At 62.0% G+C, this 26,053-nt stretch overlaps 9 protein-coding genes across 9 annotated transcripts; 4 read left to right on the top strand and 5 right to left on the bottom strand.

Annotated features, from left to right (window-relative positions):
• Positions 1-1,495: 1,495 nt before the first annotated feature.
• On the top strand, positions 1,496-3,155 carry PLICBS_002458 (hexokinase A; the record flags this gene model as incomplete). Its single annotated transcript, XM_018322136.2, has 5 exons — positions 1,496-1,625; positions 1,680-1,705; positions 1,760-2,167; positions 2,223-2,677; positions 2,732-3,155. 5 exons carry the CDS (start codon positions 1,496-1,498, stop codon positions 3,153-3,155), a joined length of 1,443 nt encoding a protein of 480 aa, XP_018179616.2.
• Positions 3,156-3,366: 211 nt separating this feature from the next.
• On the bottom strand, positions 3,367-4,734 carry PLICBS_002457 (arginine N-methyltransferase 2; the record flags this gene model as incomplete). The annotated part of the gene is made up of 1 exon (XM_018322135.2): positions 3,367-4,734. One exon carries the CDS (start codon positions 4,732-4,734, stop codon positions 3,367-3,369), a length of 1,368 nt encoding a protein of 455 aa, XP_018179615.2.
• An 816-nt stretch (positions 4,735-5,550) lies between these two features.
• On the top strand, positions 5,551-8,084 carry PLICBS_002456 (vacuolar transporter chaperone; the record flags this gene model as incomplete). Its single annotated transcript, XM_018322134.2, has 3 exons — positions 5,551-6,078; positions 6,137-7,732; positions 7,803-8,084. 3 exons carry the CDS (start codon positions 5,551-5,553, stop codon positions 8,082-8,084), a joined length of 2,406 nt encoding a protein of 801 aa, XP_018179614.1.
• A 637-nt stretch (positions 8,085-8,721) lies between these two features.
• PLICBS_002455 (uncharacterized protein) lies at positions 8,722-11,891 on the bottom strand (the record flags this gene model as incomplete). The annotated part of the gene is made up of 3 exons (XM_018322133.2): positions 8,722-10,580; positions 10,633-11,499; positions 11,558-11,891. The coding sequence occupies 3 exons, from the start codon at positions 11,889-11,891 to the stop codon at positions 8,722-8,724; spliced, it is 3,060 nt and encodes a 1,019-aa protein (XP_018179613.1).
• Positions 11,892-12,766: 875 nt separating this feature from the next.
• PLICBS_002454 (Golgi-to-ER vesicle coat component) lies at positions 12,767-13,666 on the top strand (the record flags this gene model as incomplete). The annotated part of the gene is made up of 3 exons (XM_018322132.1): positions 12,767-12,884; positions 13,069-13,309; positions 13,426-13,666. The coding sequence occupies 3 exons, from the start codon at positions 12,767-12,769 to the stop codon at positions 13,664-13,666; spliced, it is 600 nt and encodes a 199-aa protein (XP_018179612.1).
• Positions 13,667-13,917: 251 nt separating this feature from the next.
• On the bottom strand, positions 13,918-15,303 carry PLICBS_002453 (uncharacterized protein; the record flags this gene model as incomplete). The annotated part of the gene is made up of 1 exon (XM_018322131.2): positions 13,918-15,303. One exon carries the CDS (start codon positions 15,301-15,303, stop codon positions 13,918-13,920), a length of 1,386 nt encoding a protein of 461 aa, XP_018179611.2.
• Positions 15,304-15,868: 565 nt separating this feature from the next.
• On the bottom strand, positions 15,869-18,346 carry PLICBS_002452 (uncharacterized protein; the record flags this gene model as incomplete). Its single annotated transcript, XM_065600019.1, has 2 exons — positions 15,869-17,065; positions 17,117-18,346. The coding sequence occupies 2 exons, from the start codon at positions 18,344-18,346 to the stop codon at positions 15,869-15,871; spliced, it is 2,427 nt and encodes an 808-aa protein (XP_065456091.1).
• A 510-nt stretch (positions 18,347-18,856) lies between these two features.
• PLICBS_002451 (high affinity Ca2+/Mn2+ P-type ATPase-like protein) lies at positions 18,857-22,262 on the bottom strand (the record flags this gene model as incomplete). Its single annotated transcript, XM_018322129.2, has 4 exons — positions 18,857-19,395; positions 19,460-20,794; positions 20,851-22,033; positions 22,098-22,262. The coding sequence occupies 4 exons, from the start codon at positions 22,260-22,262 to the stop codon at positions 18,857-18,859; spliced, it is 3,222 nt and encodes a 1,073-aa protein (XP_018179609.2).
• A 1,814-nt stretch (positions 22,263-24,076) lies between these two features.
• On the top strand, positions 24,077-25,998 carry PLICBS_002450 (sister chromatid cohesion protein 1; the record flags this gene model as incomplete). Its single annotated transcript, XM_018322128.2, has 2 exons — positions 24,077-24,340; positions 24,403-25,998. The coding sequence occupies 2 exons, from the start codon at positions 24,077-24,079 to the stop codon at positions 25,996-25,998; spliced, it is 1,860 nt and encodes a 619-aa protein (XP_018179608.1).
• Positions 25,999-26,053: the final 55 nt, after the last annotated feature.

Genomic DNA, 26,053 nt, shown 5'->3' with positions numbered 1-26,053 from the left:
ATACTGCGACGGTGCCGGGCCCGGGACTTCGGGCTGCCACGACACTTTTTGTTACCCGCGGGGACCTCCTCGGTCGTCAAAGATGACCCGGCACTCCCGGGCGAGGTTCCGATGCTGGGTCCCCGGCGGTCGCGGACGACAGGTTCCGTCCGCGTTGGCGGTGGGCGGGATGCGGGAATCGAGAATGGGCCTGTGGTTATAGGTGGAACGTGGAAAGGCCCAGCGCTGGCGAGGGAGCTCCGCAGGGCGCCACGGCGAACCTTGAAGTGGCTCGACGCTCGACCGGCTGGTGTGCTGGCTTGGCTCTGGCATGGCACGGCTGGTGCACGTCCAAGACGCCTTCCTCCACTGTCAGGCGCTGTCTCACCCGCCACAATAGGTTCACCTGGCACCCACTGCGGGGCCGGATGCGCTCCAGCAGCGCCGCCGACCCTGGTCGCCCCCACTGGAGGTAAGGCGAGGCGCGTGCCTGGGAGCTCCGTTGCCCAGGGCGGAGCGAGCGGCAGTAGGTACGCACCGCTGCTCCCGTCCGCCGCGTTGAGGTGCCCTGTTGTCCGGGCTGCCTGTGACGGCGAGCCTGCGAGGTGTGGCGCCCACCTCGATCAAGTCCCTCCCCCAACCAGTTCGTCCAGCCAGCCTGAGGCGACGGCTGCAACGTCCAGGGCAGCCCTCTTCTTCTTCGCTCTTTCTGACCGCTTGCTCCTCCCCCCTCCTCCATCCGTCTCAGCATCGCTCCCGGAACCAAAGTCGCCCTGTGCTCCATCGCCGGCTATCCAGCTGCTGCGAATACCCGCTCCGTGCCGCCGCGCCTCAGCCAGCTCCCACTCAACTCGTCGAGCTACCCCTCCAAACCCCGCCATCGCCCGTCAAAATGGTTGGCCTGGGACCTCGTCCGCCGCCTTCTAGGAAGGGTGCGTGTATCCCCGTCCAGCCTCGTCTCGAGCTCCCTGTTTGCTTGCTGCACTCTGCATGTTGGGTCATGGCATGCACCGCGCCGCTGTCGTTCGAGGCCCATTGGCCTCGTCTATGTGATTCGGCGCAATGACCACGACTGGTCTCAACGTGTTGACCCTGGTTCCGGCCCGACGCATGAAGACTCGTCACATACCGCGAAGCGATGCTGCGACTGTGCCTTCCTACTGTGGAGGGTCGCACAACCGGGGCCGGTGTGTTGGACCTCAGCCCCTTCTGTCATGCCTCCCCGGGTACTCCGTCATCCCGCGGTCTCCGTCCGCGTGTGCCGTACCTGTGGGATGGCAGATAGCTGCAAGCAACGCCCACTTCCACACGAGACCGAATGGTCCGTGATTCACTGCCCAGCAAGGCGCCTGGGGCCGGGGTTGTTGCCTGCCTGGCTGAACATACATAGGGCCACCGTCTCGGCTCGTCTGTCATGTCCCAGACCTCGCGTCAGATTCCTCGCTACCCTGACCTTCAGCCGCCTGATGATCCTCGTGTTTCCCAGTTCAGACGGCCGCTAACAATATCTGTCGCGATGGCAGGGTCTAAGACGGACTTCCCCCAGGACCTGATGGAGCAGGTCAGGCACCTGGAGGAGATCTTCACCGTCGACGAGAAGAAGCTCAAGGAAATCACCAACCACTTTATTTCGGAGCTCGCCAAAGGTAATTAGTCGCCCATCAGAAGCCACAATGGACGGCGTTAACGTGCATCTACAGGCTTGAGCGTCGAGGGCGGCAGCATTGTAAGCCGAGCACGCTTCAACTGCAAGACCTTGACTGACAGACTACCCATGTAGCCCATGAACCCGACCTGGGTCATGTCGTTCCCCGATGGCTACGAGACAGGGACCTTCCTCGCCCTCGACATGGGCGGTACGAACCTGCGAGTCTGCCAGATCACCCTGACTGAGCAAAAGTCCGAGTTCGACATCTTGCAGTCCAAGTACCGCATGCCCGAGGAGCTCAAGACGGGCAACAGCGACGAGCTCTGGGAGTACATTGCCGACTGTCTGTACCGGTTCATTGAGACACACCATGGCGGCTGCAACATCGAGTCCCTACCCCTGGGCTTTACGTTCTCCTACCCTGCCACCCAGAACTACATCGACGAGGGCATCCTCCAGCGCTGGACCAAGGGCTTCGACATCTCTGGCGTCGAGGGTGAAAACGTCGTGCCCATGTTTGAAGCGGCGCTGGCTAAGCGTGTAAGTCGACGCTCACGGATCGGGCGGAGCGTAAGCTGAGCAGAGTGTTCTCTAGGGCGTCCCCATCAAGCTGACGGCCCTGATCAACGACACCACGGGAACCATGATCGCGTCCGCCTACACCGACACCAAGATGAAGATTGGCTGCATCTTTGGCACCGGTTGCAACGCCGCCTACATGGAGGATGTCGGCTCGATTCCTAAGCTCGCCCACATGAACATGCCGCCTGACACGCCCATGGCTATTAACTGCGAGTGGGGAGCCTTCGACAATGAGCACAAGGTGCTTCCCCGGACCGAGTTCGACAAGATCATCGACCGAGACTCCCCTCGTCCGGGCCAGCAGGCGTTCGAGAAGATGATCGCTGGGCTGTACCTTGGCGAGATCTTCCGCTTGGTCCTTGTCGACCTCCACGACAACAAGGACGTGCACATCTTTGAGGGCCAGGACATTTCCCACCTGCGAAAGGCATACACACTGGACTCTTCCTTTTTGTCTGCCATCGAGGAGTGAGTCTCTCCGCCGCATGACCCCATTCTCCTGGATTCGCTAATATTTGCCAGGGATCCCTTTGAGAATCTGCAGGAGACGTTTGACCTGTTCCACTCCAAGCTCAGCATTACCTGCACACTGCCCGAGCTTGAGCTGATCCGCCGGCTCGCCGAGCTCATTGGCACCCGAGCCGCCCGCCTGTCTGCTTGCGGCGTCGCTGCCATTTGCAAAAAGAAGGATTACAAGACGTGCCACGTCGGCGCCGACGGCTCAGTCTTCAACAAGTACCCCCACTTCAAGGCGCGCGGCGCCCAGGCGCTCCGCGAGATCCTCGACTGGCCCGAAAAGACCAACCCCAAGGAAGAGGATCCCATTGAGATCCTTGCTGCCGAAGACGGCAGTGGTGTCGGTGCCGCCCTGATCGCCGCCCTGACCCTGAAGCGTGTCAAGGCAGGCAATATGGCTGGTATCCTGCACCCCGAGAACTTCCAGTAGTCAGAGGCTGGTAGGCTGAGGTTCCCTTGCCATCAGGACAAGGGCAGGGTGCCTTGGGGGCGGGCGAAAAAAGGTTCAGAAAAGATTTCTCAAATAGATCCAGTCACGGTGGCCAGGATATGAGCTCTTGTTTGCAACTCATGAGTAGTATAGCAGCTGAGGCGAATCTGACGTCTCTTCATCGACATATGTCGGCAGCCGTCTAAACTGTTTATCCCATAAATGTGCATATCGGCAGCCGATACTTGTCGAGCGTCCAATACCGCCGCCGGACACCCTCCCACTCGCCCTTCCCCTCCTCCTTGAGGGCGGTCATGTCGACGTCGCTCTCCTCCCACTCGACATCCATTCCGGCGTCGGCGCAGTGCATCTCGACAACCTTTGTGTACACGTCGTAGCATATCCTCCGGTCGGCGCCCAGGCCGTTGAAGAAGCTGAAGCGCCCCTCCTGGTCCATCAGCCCCGTCACGTACTCGGTGAAGAAGAGCTTCAACTGCGCGTAGTCCTCGCCAAACGTGTCGAAGTAGATGGCGTCGTACACCTCGCCCTGCCCGAGCAGCTTGGGGACCACCTCCTGCCACCGGCCGGCGTGCACCTTGTAGGCGCCGTCCTCGGGCCCGCTCGCCTCCCACGCGGCGCCGAACTTGGAGGACCCGGATCCGGACCCGGGCTGCTCCGCGGCGATGTGCGCGAGCACCCCCGGGTGCGCCTCGATGATGTGGTGCCGCGAGGGCTTCAGCGCGGAGAACATGCCGTCGATGATGCCCATGCCGAAGCCGATGTTGAGGATGCGCTTGCCCTGCTCGGCGCCGGGGATGAGCGCCTCGACGGAGCGGCGCATTATGTCCGTCTCCCAGGCCATCATGACACCGTTCAGGTCCGCGTCGAGCAGCTTGTCCGCGTCGTACGTCAGGTCGGACTTGAGGTATTCGTCGCTCGTCACCGTCTTCTCATTGGCATCGGGCGGGACGAACTTGCGGTCGTCCTCGCCGTCGCCGTCCGCCATGTCGACGTCCTCGGCCTCGGCCTGCGCGTCCGGCGCAGCGGTCTCGTCGCCGTTCTCGTTGCCATTTGCCTCCGCGGTGTCATCCTCTCCCGCGTCGGAGCCCGACGACAGCTCCTCGTAGTCGCCCATCAGGGAGAAGAGCAGCTCCGCGCGCACGCCCGCGTCGACGCACATGTCGTAGAGGGCCTTACGGCCCAGCCGCCGGGCGACGCACCCGGGCGTCTCGTTGTTGGCGTCGACGTCGTTCCAGATGGCGCCCGAGAAGAACAGCTCCTGGAGCGTCTCCCGCGCCTCCTCGACGCAGCCGTCCTCGGCCGCATCGTCGTCTGCGTCGTGCTGCTCGGTCGCGGCGGTGGTCTCGGCCGGCCCGCAGGCGCGGATGGCGGCGTGGAGGGGTGTTTCGCCCGTCGTGGGGTCCTGCGCGCTCGCCTTGCCGCGCACGTCGAGCAGCTTCTTCAAGCCGGAGACGTCGTGGGCCCAGGCGTGGTAGAGCACGTCGCGGACGTCCTGCGGGCAGTCGGGCGAGATGCGCGCGGGCATGGAGTCGTCGATGGGGGCGGCGGCGGGAGCCATGCTGGCGTGGTGGGGGGAAGAAGCTCGAGGCGCTTATCGACGGGAGGTTTAGAGACACCAAGTGCACTCAATGGAAGGTGATGGCGTTCCGCGACAGAGTCCGGAGCTCCGTGATTTCCTGCCGTCTGCGCCGGGCCGTGACCGGGCAATCTCGAATCATAGACCGATGGCCCGTCGACTCGGAGCGCAGAGAAAAAAAGTGTCGGTTCGAGAATCGCTGGCCCGGCCGTGGCCCCGCCCACGAGCGCCGCCGAATGCGGCCCACCCAGCGCGCTAGGGGAGGGGCTGCATGGCTGCTTCCAGGCGCTGGCTTGGGGGCGGTTCTGAGTCCGAGACTGCCCAGATGACGGAACGGAACCTTCCACTAGCTGCCCGCCCGGGCTTGCAGCCGTGGCAGGGCTTGCAGTCGCTCCCGCAAGCTGCCCTGCTCGCTGAAAGCTCCAGCCCAGCCCGGGCAGTGGGCTCCATCACCACCCTGGCCCGCCCGCTGCAGAGGCCCCCCAGGCGATAGCTGGAGAGCCCCTCCCACGTTGCTGTGGTGGACCCCGTGATTCGCCAATGCTTGCCCATAGCGGCGGGCTGATCCAATGCAGCCATCCAGAGGTTCGCCGCTTTCTCCAACCACATCGTGACCTCCGCCGGCGGCTCCTTTGTCTCTGGTTTGTCCTGCGCGCCAGCAAACCCCGGGTGCCCGGAAATTTTCTCATCAGGTGAGACAGCTCCCTTCCTTTGATGCTCTTCGTCCTTTGTCTCGAAGACGTTCGCGCGCCGTGCCGCTTCTCCCCCCTTCGCGCCTGATCAATACCCGGCCGTCCCATGCTGATTGTCAAGGACCTCAGAGCCCTCGACAAGACCTGGAAAGCAGCGAAACCGGGCGGCACGTTCCGAGCCCGGCCTGGAGTCGTGGTCATGAAGTTCGGCGAGCAGCTGCGATCGAGCGTCATACGCGAGTATCAATGGTACTACATTGACTACAACGGCCTCAAGGCCGAGCTTAAGAATGCCACCGGCCCCCCCAAGGAAGGCGACCATGGCGGCAACGAGTGGACCGAGGAGGACGAGACGCGCTTCGTCGGCAAGCTCGAGGCCGAGCTCGAAAAGGTGCACACGAAGCAGCAGGTCAAGGCCATGGAGATCTCCCGCCGTATCGCCGTGAGCGAGCGCGAGGTCAAGGACGTCGTCAATCGCCTCAACGAGCGCGGCCTCAGCGAGGAAGGGCCCAGCGAGGAGGAGTTTATGTTGCTCGAGGAGGACCTGAGCGATATCATCGCCGACGTCCACGACCTCGCCAAGTTTGTCCAGCTCAACTACACGGGCTTCTACAAGATCATCAAGAAGCACGACGTAAGTCGATCCCCGCTACGGAGCGCACTGCGTTCTGTTTTAGCTGACACTTGTGCAGAAAATGACGGGATGGCACCTCCGCCCTGCGTTCGATGCCCGACTCAAGGCGAAGCCCTTCTACAAGGAAAACTACGACGCCTCCGTCATCAAGCTGTCGAAGCTGTACGACCTAGTCCGAACCCGTGGCAACCCCGTCAAAGGTGACAGCGCCGCCGGAGGCTCGCAGGCCAGTTTTGTCCGCCAGACAACCAAGTATTGGGTACACCCGGACAACGTCACAGAGCTGAAGCTCATCATCCTCAAGCACCTCCCCGTGCTCGTCTTCAACGCCAGCAAGGAGTTTGAGCAGGCGGACTCGGCCATCACTTCCATCTACTACGACAACCCACAAAAGTGGGATCTGTACGAGGGGCGCCTGAAAAAGAGCGAAGGCGCCGAGGCTATCCGTCTCCGCTGGTACGGTGGCATGCAGACAGAGACAATCTTTGTCGAGCGCAAGACCCACCGCGAGGACTGGACCGGCGAGAAGTCGGTAAAGGCGCGATTCGCCATCAAGGAGAAGAACGTCAACGCCTACATGCGGGGTGAGCTGCTTCCTGCCGCCATCTTTGAGAAGGCTCGCAAGGAGGGCAAGAAGTCGGAAAAGGCCATCGCGGAAGACGAGCGGCTGGCGTCCGAGATCCAGTACTCGGTCTTGAAGAAAGGTTATAAGCCCGTCTGCCGCTCTTTCTACAACCGGACAGCCTTCCAGCTCCCCGCAGATGCCCGTGTTCGGATATCCCTGGATACCGAGCTCACCATGGTTCGAGAAGATAACCTCGACGGCCGGAAGCGCTCTGGCGACAATTGGCGACGAATGGACATTGGCATCGACTATCCCTTCTCGCAACTACCCCCCGAGGACATCGTGCGGTTCCCATACGCCGTTCTCGAAGTCAAGCTGCAGACACAAATGGGACAAGAGCCGCCCGAGTGGGTTAGGCAGCTCATCTCGTCGCACTTGGTCGAGGCGGTGCCGAAGTTCTCCAAGTTTATCCACGGCACGGCATGCCTCTTCCCTGACCGCATCAACCTCCTGCCCTTCTGGATGCCGCAGATGGACGTGGACATCCGGAAGCCGGTCGCGCACGACTTTGGCATTCACCGGCCCGGCATGTCCGGGACCACGACAACCTCGGACGACGACGAGGAGGACATCGACTCGGACGAAGAGGAAGTGCAGAGGCACGGAGCTCGGCCGTCTACCAATGGTCAATCCAGCCGAGGGGCGCTGCCGGCGCCGACAGACACCGAGGGCCAGACGGTTGACCTACCAACGGCTGATGAAGACTTCCCCATCTACGACTCGGACGACGAGTATGACGAAAACTACGAGTTGGAGGAGGCTCGCCGAGTCGGCGGATGGCACTACTACCACACGCTCATCTCGACCAAGGCTCGTGCCTTTGGACACGGCACCCTCAACGTGATGAAGCACCTCGTGCCCGCGCCTCGCGCCACTCAGGTACCCCGCAGCGCCAGGACAGAGATGCTGTTTGGCTCTGGGCCGGTGCACACGAAGAAGTTCCGGGCACCCCCGGGCAAGAAGATTTACGTGCCTGTGCGCGTCGAGCCCAAGGTCTTTTTCGCCGCCGAGAGAACGTTCCTCGGATGGGTAAGCCTCCCTCCCTCCCTCCCGAGACAGCTAAACCACCCTTCCACTTGCTAACACTGTCCGCCTGCAGCTCGAGTATTCCATCTACATCGGCACCATTGCCGTGACGCTGCTCAACTTTGGCACGCACCCGACGCCCACGTCCTTTTGGGTGGCCGGCATCTTCACGCTCCTCGCCATCCTCAGCCTCTGCTACTCGGTCGGCATCTACCTCTACCGGAGCCGCTCGATCCGCAACCGCAAGGCGGCCAAGTACTACGACAAGTGGGGCCCCAGCGTGCTGTGCGTCTCCCTGGTCGTCGCCGTTGCGCTCAACTTTGCGTTTGAGGGCCGCGAGAGGGGCATCTGGTAGATGGGTGTTGAGCCTAGCCCGAGGAGGGGGCGGGGGACGGGGGGACAGGTGTTGTGTATATTCCCTTGTATGAAGTGCGTTTGGGCGGGAGCGGTCGGTGCATCATCGTCGTCTGTTCTTCATCATTTGCTTGCTGCGGGAAAGGGGCAGTCGAGACGGTAATAGGGTGTGTAGTTGGAGGGAGTGTATCCTGGGAAAGCGTCGTTGGGAAAGCTCGGGGTGTTGGCGAACGAGGGCATCTTCATCTTGCATAACAAGACTGTACTCGATATCAGGCAGCGCAATCACACTGATTCAAACAAACAAACAAATGCTGTTGTCCATCGCCAGCCATCGCGCTAAGGGGGTCCGAAAGGTCCTGTGGGACGAGGGGACATACAACACAGTACCACGGCGAGATGACGGATCCTGTAATACAATGAATCTTGCAAAGATGCATTCCGACAGTCATTATCTACCATGTCTGTCCACGTACATAAACTCTAGCAGACCCCCATCATTGACATTGCCCAACGCCCAAAGTGTAGATCAGATATACCCTTGCCGCCCGCCCATGAGACTCGTTCCCGCACATTCATGATACGCCTCACATTGGATCCCATCACAGACACGCGCACACGCACACGCCGTCCACTCATCAGGCCACGCCCGTGACCCTCCTCACGCTCCGCCTCGCGCCCTCACCCGTCACGGCGATGAGGTTCTCCGTCTCGAGGGCGCGCATCACCTCGTTGAACTCGGCCGTCTCGACGGGCACGCTGGCGCCCTCGCTCAGGCGCTTGGCAACGTCGCCCCAGCGGACGGAGCCGCCGCCGGCCGTCATCTCGTCGAGCAGGCGCAGCGCCGCGTCCCGGAGCTCGCTGCGGCGCTTCCTGTCGGCGGCGCTCGTGCCCTCGGTCAGGAGGCTCATGTCGATGCGGCCCTGGGAGTCAGTCGCCGCTGTCTTGAGCGCGCTCTGGATGAGGCGGTTCGCCTCGCGCACGTCGTCGCGCGTCACCGTCTCCGAGAGGCGCATCTTGGCGTGCGCCTCGGCCAGACGGATCATGCTCTCCAGCTGTCGCGTCGTAGCCGTGATGCGCTTCTCGGCGGCGCGGACGTCCTGGCCCAGGGAGCGCATGGCCACGTAGCATTCGACGAGCTCCCGCGCCGCCTCTGGGGAGATTGTGGGGTGGATGTGGGAGCGCGCAAAGGAGATGTACGAGGTAAGAAACTCAACCGGGAGGATGTCGTTATTGGTCTGGGCAGACTGCGGCTTGTCCTCGAGGTACATGGAGAGGAGATGCTTGGCGAGCCGCTTGTCCGTCTTCTCGTCGACCCGATCAAGGATGAGGTACACAAGATCAAAACGAGAAAGAAGGGTGGGAGGGAGGTCGATGTTTTGAGGGACAGAGAGATCAGGGTTGTATCGACTGCCAATTGGGTTGGCAGAGGCGAGAATGCTGCTTCGGGCATTCAGGGTGGTGATGATGCCGGCCTTGGCGACTGACACCGTCTGCTGCTCCATGACTTCGTGCAGGACGGAGCGGGTCGCGTCAGACATCTTGTCAAACTCGTCGATGCAGCACACACCGCCATCGGACAGGACAAGGGCACCCGACTCGAGCACGAGCTGCCGCGTCTCCGGGTCGCGCGTAACATACGCCGTGAGACCGACGGCCGAAGATCCCTTGCCGCTGGTGTAGATGCCTCGCGGGGCAATCTTGTGGACGTACGAGAGAAGCTGTGACTTGGACGTGGACGGGTCGCCGCAGAGCAACACGTTGATGTCGCCTCTGTACTTGGGGCTGCCACCCTTGGAGAAGGTCTTGTTGGCGCCACCGAAGAGCTGCAGGAGGATGCCCTTCTTCACGTCGTCCATCTCGTAGATCGAAGGGGCGAGCGACCGCGCAAGGAGCTCGTAGATGTCGTCGCGGGCGGCGGTCTCCCGGATCTTGGCCTCCTCCTCAGGGGAGACCTTGCGCGTCTCCTGGACGTCGCTGCCGTCCTTTTCGCCGTCCTCCTCGCCTTCCACGCCGAGGGTGGAAGGATCGGCACCCATGCGCTTCTTGTCAACCTTCTGGACGTGCAGGACGTCGACATACGTCTTGTACACGCTCTTGATGGCCCGTTGACGGGGGTTCACACGAACGGGGCTGACTCGGAAGATGCCGGTGAGCTCGACGCGGTCACCGGCCTTGCAGAAGTCGACCAGCTCGTTGTAGACGCAGACGGAAACCGAGTGCGGCGTCTGACCAGCAGGCACGGCATCGGGCGTCTCTTGAAGCTTGATGACTTGCTTGTCCTCAAAAGAACAGCGGTTGTGAACGATTTGCATCGAGTTCTTTTGGCCGCAGATTTGGCGGGGGCACTCGGTGGGCTCGCGAATCCTGCCACGGTCGAGGCCAACGTTGACGGAGTGGTTGCAGACGTTGCATCGGAAAAAGGCGTCCTTCATGTCCGGGATGACGGGAGTCGTTCGGATGACGAGGCCCTTGATGCAGATCAACCGATCCATGTCTGTGGTTGTCAGTTTCAATTCTCATGAGGGTGGCGTGGTTTAGATACATACCCGAAGGGTTGAGATCTCTCAAGTTTGTCGTCTTGTCGAGGCCAAACGGCCGCACGACGTAGATCGATGAGGCTACCTGGTCCTCAAGCGAGGGCTGCTGCTCTTGGGTCGGCCGCGGCGTCGCAGGGTCTTCGGGCCTGTCTGAGCTTGGGAATACCGGCTCCGAGCTCTGTGTGCTTTGCTGCGTATCGTGATTACCCGCGCTGCTCTGGCTAGGCCGGCTCCTGAGGCCTTCGTTGCGGGCAATCTCAACCATGAGATCATGAACGGACTGATCCATGACGGGCACGATTTCTTGCGGGTAGGCTTGGATCTGATGCCACAGCTTGCGAGTGGGAGGATAGATGTTAAGATCGGAGATGTCGAGGTACAGCCTCGTGGTGCCGAGAAGAAGCATGTTCTCGAGGGCTTCCCAGTACGGCTTCGACTCGGCATCTGGCGCAGCAGCAACGTCTGCGTCAGGTACACCGTCTCGATACATGCGGTACTTTTGCGTAAAGTTGCGCAGGAAGTCTTTGAAAGAGGCAAAGGTATCATCGATAGACACGGTGGTGCCCCAGATGAGGCTCTGTCCTTGGCCGCCAAGATGATCCGCTTCGGAGGTGTTGGGGTCGCGGTTGGAGAAGGAGGCGGCATCGGAACCTGGGGTCTGGCCCTCGCGAACCACGCGACCCGCATCGTCGAGGATGACACGGCGAGGGGCGCGAGGCGTCCTGAGGGCGTCCGAGTTGATGTCGCCTCGGCGATGGGCTGCGCTGCCTCGTTGTGAGCCGACAAAGAGACCACTGCTCTCGCTGCGCAGCTCGGACTGGTGGCGAAGTGATCGACCGGGACTGGAGCTGGGCTCATATCGAATCGGCGACGATTCTAAAGCAGATTAGCAGGGCAGTCGCATGAGAGACTGAAAGCCAATTGCAGCGCGTACCTCCTGTGAGTCCGCCACTGGCCCTCGGCGTGCGCTGCGGATCATGAGTAGGCGTCTGGGAACCCGTCATCTGCCGCAATGGCGAGCTCGGCGTGGCCCCGTTGCCGTGCGTATCCTGGCTGTCCGTCATCTGGCGCAGAGGCGACGAGACCTCCTCAGCGGCGCCATTGTGCTGAGCGCTCCCCGAAGGCGCAGGCGAGGACTGGTAGAAGAGCGGGCTGGAGGCGAGCTGCGACGACTGGCGAGGCGTGCCCGCTGCCTCGGACTGGCGCGCAGAGCGGCGGGGGGTCGCTGACTGCGAGCTGCGCTGCCGGCGATGGGACGGCGACGACATGTTGCTGGCTGTCTGGTTGGATGTGCTCTCCTTTGCTCCGTTGCGGTGGTGGTGAAACCGAGGATTGGAGATGGCACGGCGGAGGTCGTTGAGCCCAGAAGCCGAGACGAGGGGCAAGGGCAGGTGAAGACGTAGTTGGTGGGAGGGAGGAGGAAAAAGGGCAGGCACGGCAGGGCAGGGGTCGCGTCAAGCGCTGCGGGACGCGTAAAGTGGTTTCCCGACGCGCCTGGTGCCAATTAAACTAGCAAAGGCGGTAACCTGGTCCGTGCGCACGCGTCTCTTGGAGCCCCACACCACAGCCCAGGGCGGCAAAAGGTTGTACCGCCACCCGACAACACCCCTGTGAAGTGTGGCTTGCTACGTGGCGGTGCACGAGGTTGACCAGGACCAGGGGCCAGCGTCGAGCCTCAAAAATCATCGCGGGCACCCGTAGTACAGAAGCACACTTGGGCAGGCTGGCTGTAAAGGACATTGATTGACAGCCCCAAGACACATTGGATTCCCAGTAAAAACAGGAATTTAGTCGAGTAGATGAACTGGCCTTTTCATGATACTTCTTGCCCGCAATTTGTGCTTCTCTAAAGGGTGTACCTTTATCGCCCGTGCGTGCTGTCGTGGTGAGAGGTGCCGTGCCCAGGGGCTCTGAAGGCTACGCCTGGGCGAGAGAGCCTGCCCGTGCTCCACAACTCGGCCTCTGAACAGCGGGCGAGCCAGTGATGACAGAGGTGGCCGCAACAGCGACAGCACCACCTGCAGCAGCCGCGCCGCACCTCACCTGCGACGTCGTCGAGGCCACCTCAGCTAGCATCACAACCACATCCCACCCGCGCGCCCGCAAACCACCCCCCTTCGCCGCCCACCCGCCCGCCGCAACCATGTCTCCCGGAATGACCCTCTTCTCGGTGCAGGCCGTCCTGATCCTCAGCACCGAGGATGGCTCCCGCATCTTTGCCAAATACTACTCCCCGCCGCACAGCACCGCCTCCGCCGCCGGTACGTTCGAAGCGCATCCCCCCCCCCGTCCCATCCCTCCCTGGTTGACTACGACGACGACGGCCGACCGACCACTCCCCGATTGCCCATTGCCTCGCACGCCCGCGCAAACAATCGCATCGCAGGCATCGCAGGTCGTAATCTACAGATCGTTCGTGTGCTGACGCAGACTGCATCCACACAGGCGGCGCGAGCTCCTCGTCCAACCCCTACCCGGACCTCAAGGCGCAAAAGGCCTTTGAAAAGGGCCTCATCGACAAGACGGCCAAGCAGACGGGCGACATCATCCTCTACGACAACCGGATCGTACTCTACAAGCTCGAGTCGGACGTCATGATCTACGTCGTCGGCAGCCTCGACGAGAACGAGATTCTGCTCTACAACACGGTCCTCGCCCTGCGCGACTCCCTGCACCTGCTGTTCAAGTACGTCGTCCCAGTCGTCGTCGCCGCCTCTCTCCACCCCTTAAACCCTCGGTGGGGTTGATCGCAACACCGTGGCATCGTCACGGCATGGATTGTTGGCTAACGAAAGAAAAAAGGCAATCCGTCGATAAGAGGACAATCATCGAAAACTACGACCTCGTCTCTCTCGCCATCGACGAGGTCGTCGACGACGGCATCATCCTCGAGACGGACCCCACCATCATCGTCCAGCGCGTCAGCCGCGCACCCACCCAGGACGTGCCCCTCGGCCGCATCGACCTCAGCGAGCAGGGCGTCAACAACCTCGCCCAGCTGGGCAAGTCCAAGCTGGCCGACTGGCTACGGCAGGGCCTCTGAACGCGCGCGCACACGCGGACGGGGTTAGATTTCTTGGTCGGTCTTGGTCGGGTGAAAAGAAAACTCGTCACGGTTGTTCTAGCGTCAATGAAATACCCCGTGAGTTTGATCCGGGGGGGTTGTTCCTTTTCATGCCATTGATAGAAACGTCAAAAAGGTTGGCAAGGGTATATGCAAAAAAAAAAAAAAAAAAAAAAAAAAAATCTATCTGTGCGTGGTGGTCATGGGCCCTCCCTCCCCTTGAGGGCCTCTTATGCTCTAGTCTCGGATGCCGCCTTGCGGAGGCGGTTCATGACGGCCGCCGCAATGTCCAGCTCGTCGTCTATGCCGTCTACGAATATCGTGTCCGCACCGCGGCGGTCCAGCTCCCTCAGCGCCCAGAACAGGCCGTGGGCAATCTTCCTCGTGTCCGTCCCTAGGCTTATGTCGAACACCTGCCCGACGATGCTCCCTTGCTCGTCCTTCAGGCCGCCGGTGTATACGCTGTATGGCGTCTCAGCCTGCGGCTGCGCTTCGGCGTGGTCCTCCTCGAGACGTAGGTCGTCGCAGCGAATCCCGGCCGCAGGCTTCCACCTCTTGGTCCGGATGACACCCACCCTCCTGAAAGGGTGGCCATTGGTCTGCGACGTTGCGTCCCCGTTGCTCGTCAGCCGTGCCGCAGCGTCCTCGGCATCGGCCGCCGTGACACCGGCTCCTCCCTCGCCGCACGACGCCTCGTAGAGCACCACCCGCGCCTTGGGGCTGTAGTGCTTGTACTTCATGCCCGGCGCGCGCGGCGCGGCCTTGTTGTTCCCCTCCTCGCTCTGGTCCTTGTACGCCTTGACGACGCCCTCCCAGCCGGGGCAGCTCCGCAGCTCGTCCATGCCCACGCCGCCGGGCCGCAGCACGACGGGCGGGTCGCACAGGCCGTCGACGACGGTGCTCTCGACGCCGACGTCGCAGGCCCCGCCGTCGAGGATCAGCTCGATGCGCCCGTCCAAGTCGTCGAGCACGTGGCGCGCCGCCGTGGGCGACGGCTTGGTCGAGGCGTTGGCCGAAGGCGCCGCCAGCGGCACGCCCGCCAGCTTGATGAGGGTGAGGGCCAGCTGCGACGAGGGCATGCGTACGCCAAAGGTGGGCAGGCCGGCGGTAACCTCAGGCGCGAGCGGCGACGGCGTCGGGTTGGGGAGCAGGATGGTGAGCGGGCCGGGCCAGAACCGCTCCAGCAGGGGCTTGTACCGCGCGGGTATGACGTCGTCGTCAACGCCGTTTTCGTTGCTGTTATTGTTGTGCTCCTCACCATGTGCGCCTCGATCTCCGTGTCGCAGCAGGGCCCTCAGCATCCGCAGGTCCGCGACGTGGACGATGAGCGGGTTGTCCGACGGCCGGCCCTTGGCGGCGTAGATGCCCCTGACCGAGCCGCTCCGCGTCGCGTCCGCGCCGAGCCCGTACACCGTCTCGGTGGGGAACGCGACGGGCGTGTCGCTCGCGCGGAGGTACTCGGCCGCCGGCTCCAGAGCGGCCAGCGCGGTGCCGTTGTCGTTGTCGTCCCGGTTGATGCGCCACTCGTCCAGCCTGGCCAGGCCGCCCTTGCCGGCGTCGTCGGAGAAGCGTCCTAGTGGGTTCCTCGTCGGGACGGGGACGACCCGCGTCTCCATGGCGGCGGCGGCTGGGTTGGAGGGGAGCCTTAACCGCGCAGTTGTTGATAGGGGCCGTGGAAGGCTGAGGCGGCGGATGAAGACGGGTGATGTAAGTCGAGGCAAGTGTGCATGCGCCAACTTGGATAGACGCCGAAAGTGTGCTCTATGGCAAGAAATGAATCGTTGGTGTAGTAAGCAGAGAGCCGGGATATATCTTCAGAGGGATCATAGGCTGCTGCAAGTCGTGGCGCGGCGTTAAGTGTTGCGAGTTCAAGGGTCGTGAAATTTCATGGTGAGAGTCAACTTTTTTTTCGCTGCTCACTGAGAGTGAAGGTGACGTCGCATGTCCTGCGTTGATTGACTCAGGCCGTCCTCGCCGGTCCCACAAAAAAGTTGTCGCTCTCCCGCCGTCCTCCTCCGCCCTCCGCCTCCCCCTCCTCCTCCTTCGTCCCCGGCGGAACCTCTCATCAAAATTGGGGCACACGCGCATTCAGGTATACATGGCTTGCTGGACTTTTTGTCTTGTATCGGATGGCATTGGCCACCTTGTTTAGACTTCTATGCGTCTCTGCCCATCGCTGTCTCACCCCACGAGGCTGCGTGCTCTCCTCCTCTCCTCCTCGCTAAGCACCCACTCGATCCCGCTCTCGCCCTCGCCCTCGCCTTCGGCCTGCAGCTCCTCCCACTCATCGTCCTCCATGTTGGCCACCATTAGGAGCTGCGTCACCCGCGCAAACGCCTCCCTCACCACGTAGTCTCCCCGCGACACCGTGTCGACGATGCCCGTAAAGTCCCTCTCCATGCGGACCGCTCCGAATCCTGTCGTCTTGCCCCCGTAGCTGAGGATACGCTTCTCCAGCACTCTGGAAAGGTATCGTGCCGTGAGGTCCAGTAGGTGACTGTAAGTGCCCGAGGTCATCAACCGCGCGAGCGCTTTCATCAGCTGGTCCCAGCCGTGCTCGAACCGCCGCCGCACCTGGTCCATCAAGTCCTCCTCTGTCTCGTCGTTTTGCTGTGCCATCTCGGACAGCTCCTCTTCTGTCAGCGTGTAGTCGGCGTCCCGGAATGTGTCGCTCAGCACAGGCCGCAGTCGTGCCTTGACTACCTGGTTGAACAACACCTGGATGCCCTCGTTCAGCAGCTCCGTCGACTTGGACACCACCGCCGTCTCCAGCGTCTGCAGCGCCTTGGCAACCAACCCAACGTCCCGATCAAACGGAAAAGAGTCCTTGAGCGATGGGTGTAGCGTGACCGCCCCGGCCTGACCTTCAGCGGGCACTATCCGCCCGCCGATGATCCTCTGCAGGTACTCGTTGGCCACGTCCAGACTGTTGATGAGAACGATGAACTGTATAATCTTATCCTCCGGCGGGAACCCTCCCTGGATGATGGCCTTGGGGTACGACTCGTCTCGCATCTTGCGCTGCATCATGCCGACAAAGTCTGATTCCAGCACGCGACCGACGGTGGGCAAAACCGCCGTGATGACGTCTCGTTGCGACGTGGACAGCGTTTTTTGTATAACAGTGTTGGCAATGTACATAACATCGTCGACCGCCAAGATTATGTAGGGCGCATTTCCTTCGAGATGTTTGTTCAAGCTGAGCGATAGCCCGCTCGGGTATTCGTCTAGTTGGAACGCCTTCTCGACTGACCGGCGGAAGAAGAAAGTGGTCATGACGTTGTAAGGAGAGGACAGCTTGGACGAGACCTTGCGGTAGAGGTTGGACTTGACCAGCAAGTCGGGGATGACCAACGTGTTGTCTTCAGTCCCCGGTTCCTGACGCCCGTCAGTATGTCTTTGCTGCAATCCGCCTGCGACTGAACTTACCATGCACTTGCCCGACAGAAACCGTGTATACAACGACCACCGCCCGAGCATGACGGCAATCTCGCTGAGCAGCCCATCCACCTCCTTCATGTTCACCCCCTCGTCCTCGCTGTTCCGAGGGTTGTTGCCAGCGCCGACCGCCGGCGAGTTGACCCTAGGTGTCCCGCCGCGCGGCGGCTGAGGCAGGAAGCTCTGCACCAGGAACGAAAAGGGGTAGCTCTTGACGTCGGTCAGCTTCCTATCCACGCCACGCTCATCGCTCCACGTGTCGAGAATGATGCCGCCCTGAACGTCCGCCTCCATCTGTAGCCGCTCGATGACCCGAACCATCTTGCCAGTGCCGTAGTGTCTCTCCACGAGTCCGCCGTGGCCCTCGACAATCTGGGCAATGTGCTCAAACAGCTTGGTCAGGGCATTAGCGTAGAAGAAGCCCTCCTTGCGGTTGTTCCCGCCGATGCTGTCCTTGAGCGTCGCCCGAGCGGTGCCGGCCACGCCCTGACAGACGTACCGCCCGTACACGTCCAATCCCACGTCTGCCCTCCCGATAAGGGGGAAAAGCTTGAAGAAACGTGTGACCTTTGTGCCGTCGCCGTCGCTCGCCGCCTTGTCGAACTCGCGGAGGAACAGGCCGCACAAGCTCTCCCTCGCACCCTCGAGCGTCACCCACGGCGGGTCCGGCACCTCGACGCTCGGCACTATGCTGGCTGCAAAAGCGCCGCGCGCAATCTCCTCGGGCACCTTGCTGGCTCTCGACAGGTAGCCCGCGGCAGCCTCCCAGTCCTGCGGCGCGCCCATGGAGCCCACGACGCCGTTGACGCAGGCCTTGAGCTCGGCCACCTGCTCCACCACGCCCAGCGTGTCCTCGACGCGGCTCTTCTCCAGGTCCAGCTGCTTGACTCGCCCGCTCAGCCGACCCGCCGTCTCGGACGCAGAGGAGAGCATCTCGTTGCCGACGGACCGCGCAGCGATGACCTGCGCGCCGAGCCCGGCACGCAACAGGTCCAGCCGGCCGAGGTCGCGGGACAGGTCGGCCTGCGAGGCAACTAGGGCATCGAGCCGTGCGGTTATTGCGGTTTCGCGCTCGTGGAGGGCCGCCAGCGCGGCGCGCAGCTGCTCGGCGTTGCTGGCATCTTGGACGGTCGGCGCGGCTGGCGGCGTCGCTTGGGTTCCCGTCACGGCGTGGTTTTCGTGGCTCGAGCGGATGGCGACGCCATTGGAGAGGGAGGACATTGGCGAAGAGAAGGCGAGGCCGAGAGGCGCATAGCTGCCTGCCTGCTTTCGGTCGTCGTTGCGGAAACGAGGAAGTTGTTGACGAAGCTACACGACGCAGGATGGAGGTTGCAAGAGTACTGGACACGAAGTGGGTTGGGCCAGCTGTGCCGCCAGGGGATGTCGTTGGAGCGCTGGGCAGCGTCCGCTGTCAGCCCACTATTACTCCCCAATTGCCCAAGTTACGTCGCACCTGGGTCTATAACACGGCCCAGCCGCCCGCGACAGCGACATTCACGCCTCAAAAACCTGTTCCACGCACGCCAATATGCCGAAGCGCCCGAGTTGATTGTACAGAGTTTACATTGTGATGTGCACGCGGCACAGCAGCACGAGGCTATGCAAAACGAGAAAACACCGCCGCCGCCAGACATATATAGCGTCATCAATACACGACCTTACCCTCCGACACCGGACCGGGCCAGGCAAGAGCCATGGAACTACACCTCCCACCATCCAGAATCCCGATTCTTATACCGCTTGGCTGTATCCGCTGCCCAAACGCCTCTTGCCGTATTTAAGGTATTTCCGCAGCTCGTCCGCCCAAAACACTGTGCTGCAAAGCGCAACCAGTCGAACCAAGTCGCCAAAGCCGAGTGCCTCAGTCTGGAACACCTCCTGCAGCCACGGCATGTATATAACGAGCAGCTGGCACACCAGGCTGAGGGACACGGCCCAGTTGAACAGGTTGTTCGCAAACAGCCCCATCTCGCCGCGGAAGATGGACTTAGACTCTGACCGGCAGCTGAGCGCGTTGAACATGTCGAAGAAGACGAAGCACGTAAACGTCATGGTCGTGTCTCGCCGCGTCACCTGCCCGTCGGCCAGCATTTCCCGGCTATATATCAGCATCGTGCCGATCATGATAATGGATGCCGACGTCAGCACGCGCATGAGCACCGCCCTAGTGAGAACGGGGTCGCCTCGGTTTCGCGGCGGCCGGTTCATGACGTCCGGGTCAACCTTTTCGACGCCGAGCGACTGTGCTGGAGGACCGTCCATGATTATGTCTGCGGTGCAGTTGTTAGCAAAAGATCCCATCATGCCGACCTTTCTGATTCGGACTGCACTCACTAATCCAAAGAATCTGCATGGCGTTCAGGGGCGTCCTGAAGCCAAAGCAGGTGCAGAGAAAAACGAGCGACAGGCCCGCGGCGCTGGTGCTGAGCTGAAACGTCAAGAAGTTCTGAATGTTGTTGAAGATGCCCTTGCCCTCCTCTATGGCGTGCAGAATGGTCGAGAAGTCGTCGTCTGTGAGAATCATGTCCGCCGCTTCTTTGGCAACGTCAGTCCCGTGGCGGCCCATCGAGATGCCAATGTCGGCCTTCTTCAACGCCGGTGCGTCGTTGACGCCATCCCCCGTCATGGCCACGATGTCGCCTCGAGACTGCAGCGCTCTAATAATTTTCAGTTTATGGTCGGGGTTCGTTCGCGCAAAGATGGTCGTGTGCTGCAGTGCCTGCGCCAGGTCTTGCTCAGACATCTGGTCTACCTCGTCGCCCCTCAAAACGGACTTCACCGTCGACTGGCTCGTTCCATGATGGCTAGGCGCAGCAATCGTCATGCCCAGCTGCTTACCAATTGCCAGAGCCGTCGTCTCCGCGTCACCAGTGATCATGATGACCTTGACGCCGCCTCTCATCAGTCGCCTGATGGACCGCGCGACGCCAGGTCTCGGTGGATCACTCATGCCAACCAGGCCGGCAAAGGTGAGATCCCTATACGCATCGTCCGATCCTGGCAACGGAGAGCCCGAGCCGTCCTGCCCGGGTGTGCCACTGCGGTGTGCCCCAGGCGTCGAACGTCCCTTTGCCAACCTGTTAACGGGTCCACTGGCGAAAGCCAGTACCCTGAGGCCCTTGGCCGCCATGGTTTCTGCTGCAGCCAGGGCCTCCTGACGCCGGGAAGAGTCGAGCACAATCTCGCGTCCGTCGCGTTCAAGATAGGTGTCGCAGGCCGCAAGCACCTTTTCGATGGAACCCTTCATGTACGCGTACTCCTTATCGCCCTTGGCATCGGACCCAATCGTGACGCCCATCCACTTGCGTTCGGAGCTGAATGGGATCTCGGTGACGCGAGGGCCGACAGATTCGCGCGCATCGTGCTCGTTGAACTTATCAAGCAAGTCTAGCATGGCCACGTCCGTCGGCTGCCCGACCCACCTGGTGTACGGTGCGGCATCCTCGCGACCGATGGTCGAGGACAAGACAGCTGTGGCTGCCGCTCCGTTGTCCGTATACTTTTGAGCAAGCCGTGCATTGTTGGCAATGTTGCCGATGCGAAGGATCCGCATCGACGCCTGGCTGACCTTGTTCTCGAGAGATTCGGCGTCCGACACGACGTCAAACGCACCTCCTGCTCCAAAGCACCACATCTCGGAGGTTGTCATATGATTTGTCGTCAGCGTTCCTGCGAGTAATTGTTAGTTCATCTGATGCCTCAGTCCGTTTCACAGCGAAACATACCCGTCTTGTCCGTGCACACCACATTCACCGATCCCAATGTCTCGACCTTGGGCATGCGGCGAACAATGGCATTGTGTCTAGCCATTCGGTGCACTCCGAGGGCCAACGTAACAGTAACGATGATGGGCAAGCCTTCTGGGATGGCGGCGACGGCCAAAGAGATGGAGATGGTGAAAATTTCGAGCAGACCCTTGCCTTGCAGCCAGCCCACAAGTGAGATCAGGGCAATGACGGCAAAAGAGGCCTTGCTGAGCTGAGACCCGAGATCGTCCATGGACAGCTGTAAAGGTGACCGCGGACTCTCGGTACCCGTCACGCTCGTCGCGATAGTGCCAAAATGCGTGCTGCCTCCTGTGGCAAACACAATGCCCTGTCCGTAGCCAGATTTGACCAGCGTTCCCATGTACGCGATGTTATGTGTGCTGTTGTTCGCGTGGTCGCCTTGGACATCGCCTGGCGCTAGAGTCGACGGCCGAGGGAGCTGGACATGGCTGATACCGAGAGCATTGATTCTGCGCGATCGCGCTTCGGTGGTTACTCGAACGGGGTCGGTCTCTCCAGTCAAGTTGGATTCATCGATGGTGAGGTCCGCCGCCTTGGTGACTCGTATGTCGGCGGGGATGCGATCGCCGGTGGTAAAGAGCACTAGATCGCCTGGGACTAACTGGCCGGCCATGACCTTGGCTGATGTCGCATCGAGAACGTCTTCAGCAGGAGTCTTGAGACCTGGGCTCAATGACCCGTCTGCGCCATCCAATGCGGCGGGTGGCCAAGAAGACGCCTTGGGTGTGCCCTGCGGCTTTGCTGGCCCCCCGCGCACCAGATGGGCGTGGTTCGGGACGAGGTGGTTGAGGGCCTCGATCGACTGCTCCGATCGGTATTCTTGGACAAAGCCCACAGTGACAACAATGGTGACGGCCACTGTGATGCTGACAGCATCGTCCATGTTGCCCAGCAGCAGAGACGTCCCCGCGGAGACGAGCAGCAGCACAATGAGTGGCTCTTGAAACTGCTTGACGAATCGCAGCCATAACGGCTCCGGGTCCTCGTGGGGTATCTCGTTCGGGCCGTACTCGCCGAGTCGCGTGAGGGCTTCGGTGGGCGTGAGCCCCTGGGTTAGAGAGGTTCGCAGCTGGGCGGCCGCCTCGCTCGGGGTCATGTACGAGAACTCGTCGGCAACGCTCTGGAAAAAAAATCGGTCAGCATTGAAGCTTCTAAGTAAGAAAAGCATTAGTGTAGCGTCGTACCCGCGCGTGCGCCGAAGTCGTCCTGACATGTCGAGGCCGTGACGGTGGCCTGTCGCCGTCCGAGTCTTGGGCGAAGCCAGAGATGGTCGGGACACTGTTACTGGCGGACGTAGGGAGCAGAGGCCCATGGTTTGCGCCCTGGCTCCCCTGCCATGGCAACTGCATCGTCGCGCACAAAGCGCAGCGCGCCGGTGCAGGAGGTGCACGAGGATCACCGGCCGACGAGCGAGCGGGTGCTCTGGCAGATCATGGGGAACGGGGGCAATGGCAATGTCGCCGGCAAGAAGTGCGCGTCTAGGTGCCCCGGTTTGTATGCGGTCGGTAGAGGAGAATGGAGCGTCGGCGCGGGTGAGTTGAGGACGATGTCGGTGGTTCCAAGAACAAGTGTCGTCAGGGAGGACAAGTTGGTAAGTTTCCACACACGTTCCAGGTGCTGCCAACATGGGGTGTGGCGCCGGGAGACAGCGGTCCAATTGCCAGGGGGCCAATGCCAGGATCCATCCACAGGTTGAGCCCCGTCCGTCCAACCTGACGGGACGGAGTGGAGTGGAGTGAGGTGGCCATGGGGGCGCCGTCGCAGTGGACGCGAGCGCTGTGGCCAGCGGCAGGCCGGCGGCCGGTCAAATGGCAGGCGAGGCGCCATGTGGGAAGCTGAGCCACAGTCGAGGTTCCCAAACACAGAATGCGAGACACGAGGGATCCGGGTCAGGTACGCCGCGGGGAGTGCAGACGCGAGAAAAAGGTAGCAATCTGATCGCCTAGGTACTTAGGTACCCAGCCTGGCGGTGGGCTCGCGGCGCGACTTGCAGCGGCGATGCGCTGGCTCCCACCGCGTCTGGGGGAGGGGCGGTCGCAGGCGCAGCCGGGTGTCGCGCATGAATTGCATGCAAGTAGAAAGTACAGGCGCTCCGCCGACGGGCCGGGCCTCAGGTCGCCGGGGATGAGGAAAGCCTCGACACAAGGGAGAGATGCCACGCATACTCGTACGTGGGCCATTGACACCATGTCGCTACTAGTCCTGCTTGCCTTGCACTCCACTCTAGATGCGAAGGACATATAACTAATGTTTTGCTGGGCGCAATGGGGCCGATGGTGTGACCGCGGCGCAAAGGCTCGACGTTGGTCCAGGTATGGCATGCCCGAGAACAAGGTACCTGGCCGAACCAACTTCAGGCGGCATCGGGTTCCATCTGCCCTGGAACGATGGATGGCATGGCGGTCAACGGGCTGGACGGGTCACGGCAGCACGGGCAGAGGCGTGGCTGGGGCTTCGGCCACATCCAGCCCCGGATCCCGGGCCTACCGTTGTTCCGCTCGTCCCACGTGCATCCGCGTGCGGCCAGTGGTCAGATGGACGCAACCAGTGGGGCCCCGTTCCAGCTTCGGCGGGTACGTACCGCGCGAATGAGCCACGCACCCACGGCCGCACGCCCGTTCCGTCACCCCAGCCACGCCATTTTAGTCACGACTGGCGGTGCCCCCAGCCCAGCCCGGCCCAGCGCCAGCGGCGTCGTCCACCTCGCCCGCCCGCCTCCCCGTCCCCTCCAACAACCGCCCAAACTCACGGCTCCCATTCTTCCTCTCTCCCGTCGTCGTCCATCACCACCCACGCCCGCCGCTCCCTCTTCGCGTCGCCGCACGTCGCTTCCATCGCACCGGCCCTCGCCGCGCGCAGCGACGACACGCTTCTCGCGATTGCTCTGTCCTCGCTTGCTTCATGCCGTCGCGCTGTTTTCTTGGGCGCGCGTGAATCTGGCCTGACACGGGTCCCGCTGCTTGTTTATCCACCCGCAACGCGCACCCCTGGTCCTGTGTTTACTCACCTCCGCCCCGACCGCGCGACTGCCCTCCGCCACCACCTCCTCTGCCGGCGTTGGCTCGCCTCCTGGTAGCCGCTGCCGACCTTCTGCATCGCTCGTCGCCTGCCTGCTTGCCCTTGCGGTCCTTTCACCGCCGCGCGCCGCGCCCCCGTCGCCGCCATGTTCTACTCGGAGACGCTGCTCAACAAGAGCGGGCCGCTCGCCCGCGTCTGGCTCTCGGCCAACCTCGAGCGCAAGCTCTCCAAGAACCACATCCTCCAGTCCAATGTCACCGACAGCGTCGAGGCCATCATCACGCCCAACCAGGCGCCCATGGCCCTGCGCCTCAGCGGCCAGCTGCTGCTCGGCGTCGTGAGGATATACCAGCGCAAGACGCGCTATTTGCTTGACGACTGCAACGAGGCCATGATGAAGATCAAGATGGTAGGCCCCTCTCCCCAGCCATGACGCGAGCGCACGTACATCCCTGCTAACCTGCTCCTCAGGCCTTCCGATCTAGTGGTAACAATGACCTCGCTGCCAACCTGCAAGTCTCGAACCGCGAGGCGCTGCTGCTGCCAGACAAGATCACACCATATGACAACCTCGAGCTTCCGCCCCCGCCCGACGCGTCGTGGCTCTTGTCGCAGGTCGACGACGTGACTGCCACCCCGGTCGGTCGCAAGGGACGCATCAGCCACAACAGGGACATTAACCTCCAAGAAGACTTTGATAACAGCCAGTTCCTCCAGGGCAACAGCGCCTTGGACGAGGACGATCTCGTTCCCATGGACGATCTCGATCTTGGACTCGACTTCGGTATCGACATGGACGGCGGCCCCAGCCAAAGCATCGAAATGGGCCGAGACGCGCCCGCGGCGCGTGACTTCGAGGATGACGTGTTGAGCGAGCTCGACATCATGCCCCGCCATGGCAAGGACGATTCCAACGCGCTCGACTTTGGCGAAGATGGCGTCCGCATCGCTGACGGAGAAGGCGACATCCCGATGGGAGACGACGACTTTGGCTTCAATGTTGATGATCAGTCTGCCATGCCCGAGCTGGGCGCCGCGGCGCTGAACCGTGCGCGGATATCCGAGTCGCCGCTATCGGACATTGACGAGGCCCTCGCTCGAGAGGTGGAGGAAGAGTACTCGAGACACAACCAGACGGACCTGTACGAGCCCCTCGACGACACAGAGACCACGCTCGTCCGGCGACCCACGCAGCGCTCCAAGAAGCAGAAAATCATGCTGCCCGACGACGAGATCGCGCTGTCGAGCAGCCACATCAAGCAGCAGCAGGCGGACCGACACAACATCATCAAGCCCGCCGCATTCCTTCCCCGCGACCCATTCCTTCTGGCTCTGATGGAGATGCAGAAGAGTGGCGGATTCGTCTCGGCCATCATGTCTGAAGGCCGCAGCGCCGCGTGGGCTCCCGAGCTCCGCGGCATGCTCTCTCTCGACGCGATACGTGGAATCAGCGAGCTGAAGCGCAAGCGCGACAGCGGCATCGCCGACGTTGACAGCGAGCAAGGCGCCTTGAAGTCGCCCCGCCTCGAACTCGGAGATGACACCGACTTTGGCTTCGACGGCCAAGGGCTTGGCAACCAGAGCGTGGCCGCGGACGGCACTATTCTGGAAATTCCGGCCGACGACGACCACCACGACCGAGACATGGGCAGTCCGATGCCTGCGTTTGACGAGACGACGGTACCGCTCGTGCACCCGGCCGACAGCGGCCCCGTATCGGTCGGCACTAAGCATGCTGTCCACATCCTGCGCGACCTGTTCGGCTCAGAAGCGGCCACGAACGCCGAGACGCGCAAGAAGTCGCAAGTCGTGTTCCAGAACCTGCTGCCCGAGAAGCGCACGACAAAGGCCGAGGCCACCAAGATGTTTTTTGAGTGCCTGGTCCTGGCCACCAAGGACGCCATCAAGGTCGAGCAAGGCCCGGACCTTGGCGCCCCTATCCGTGTACGAGGCAAGCGTGGCCTCTGGGGCGACTGGGCCGAGCGCGAGGCCGGCGGCGAGATCTCCCACCAGAACGAGCCGGAGCCCGCGGCCGTCAGCGCGCACGCTGTGGCCGTCGAGGCGTAATGCATCTTTGTTGGAAACGTTTTCGCGGAAGTAATGAAGCCGCGGCCGACCAGCT

The sequence above is a fragment of the Purpureocillium lilacinum genome (assembly GCF_023168085.1).
Source record: "Purpureocillium lilacinum CBS 284.36 DNA, scaffold_2, whole genome shotgun sequence".
Classification (NCBI taxonomy): domain Eukaryota; kingdom Fungi; phylum Ascomycota; class Sordariomycetes; order Hypocreales; family Ophiocordycipitaceae; genus Purpureocillium; species Purpureocillium lilacinum.
This window is presented reverse-complemented; position numbering and strand designations above follow the sequence as displayed.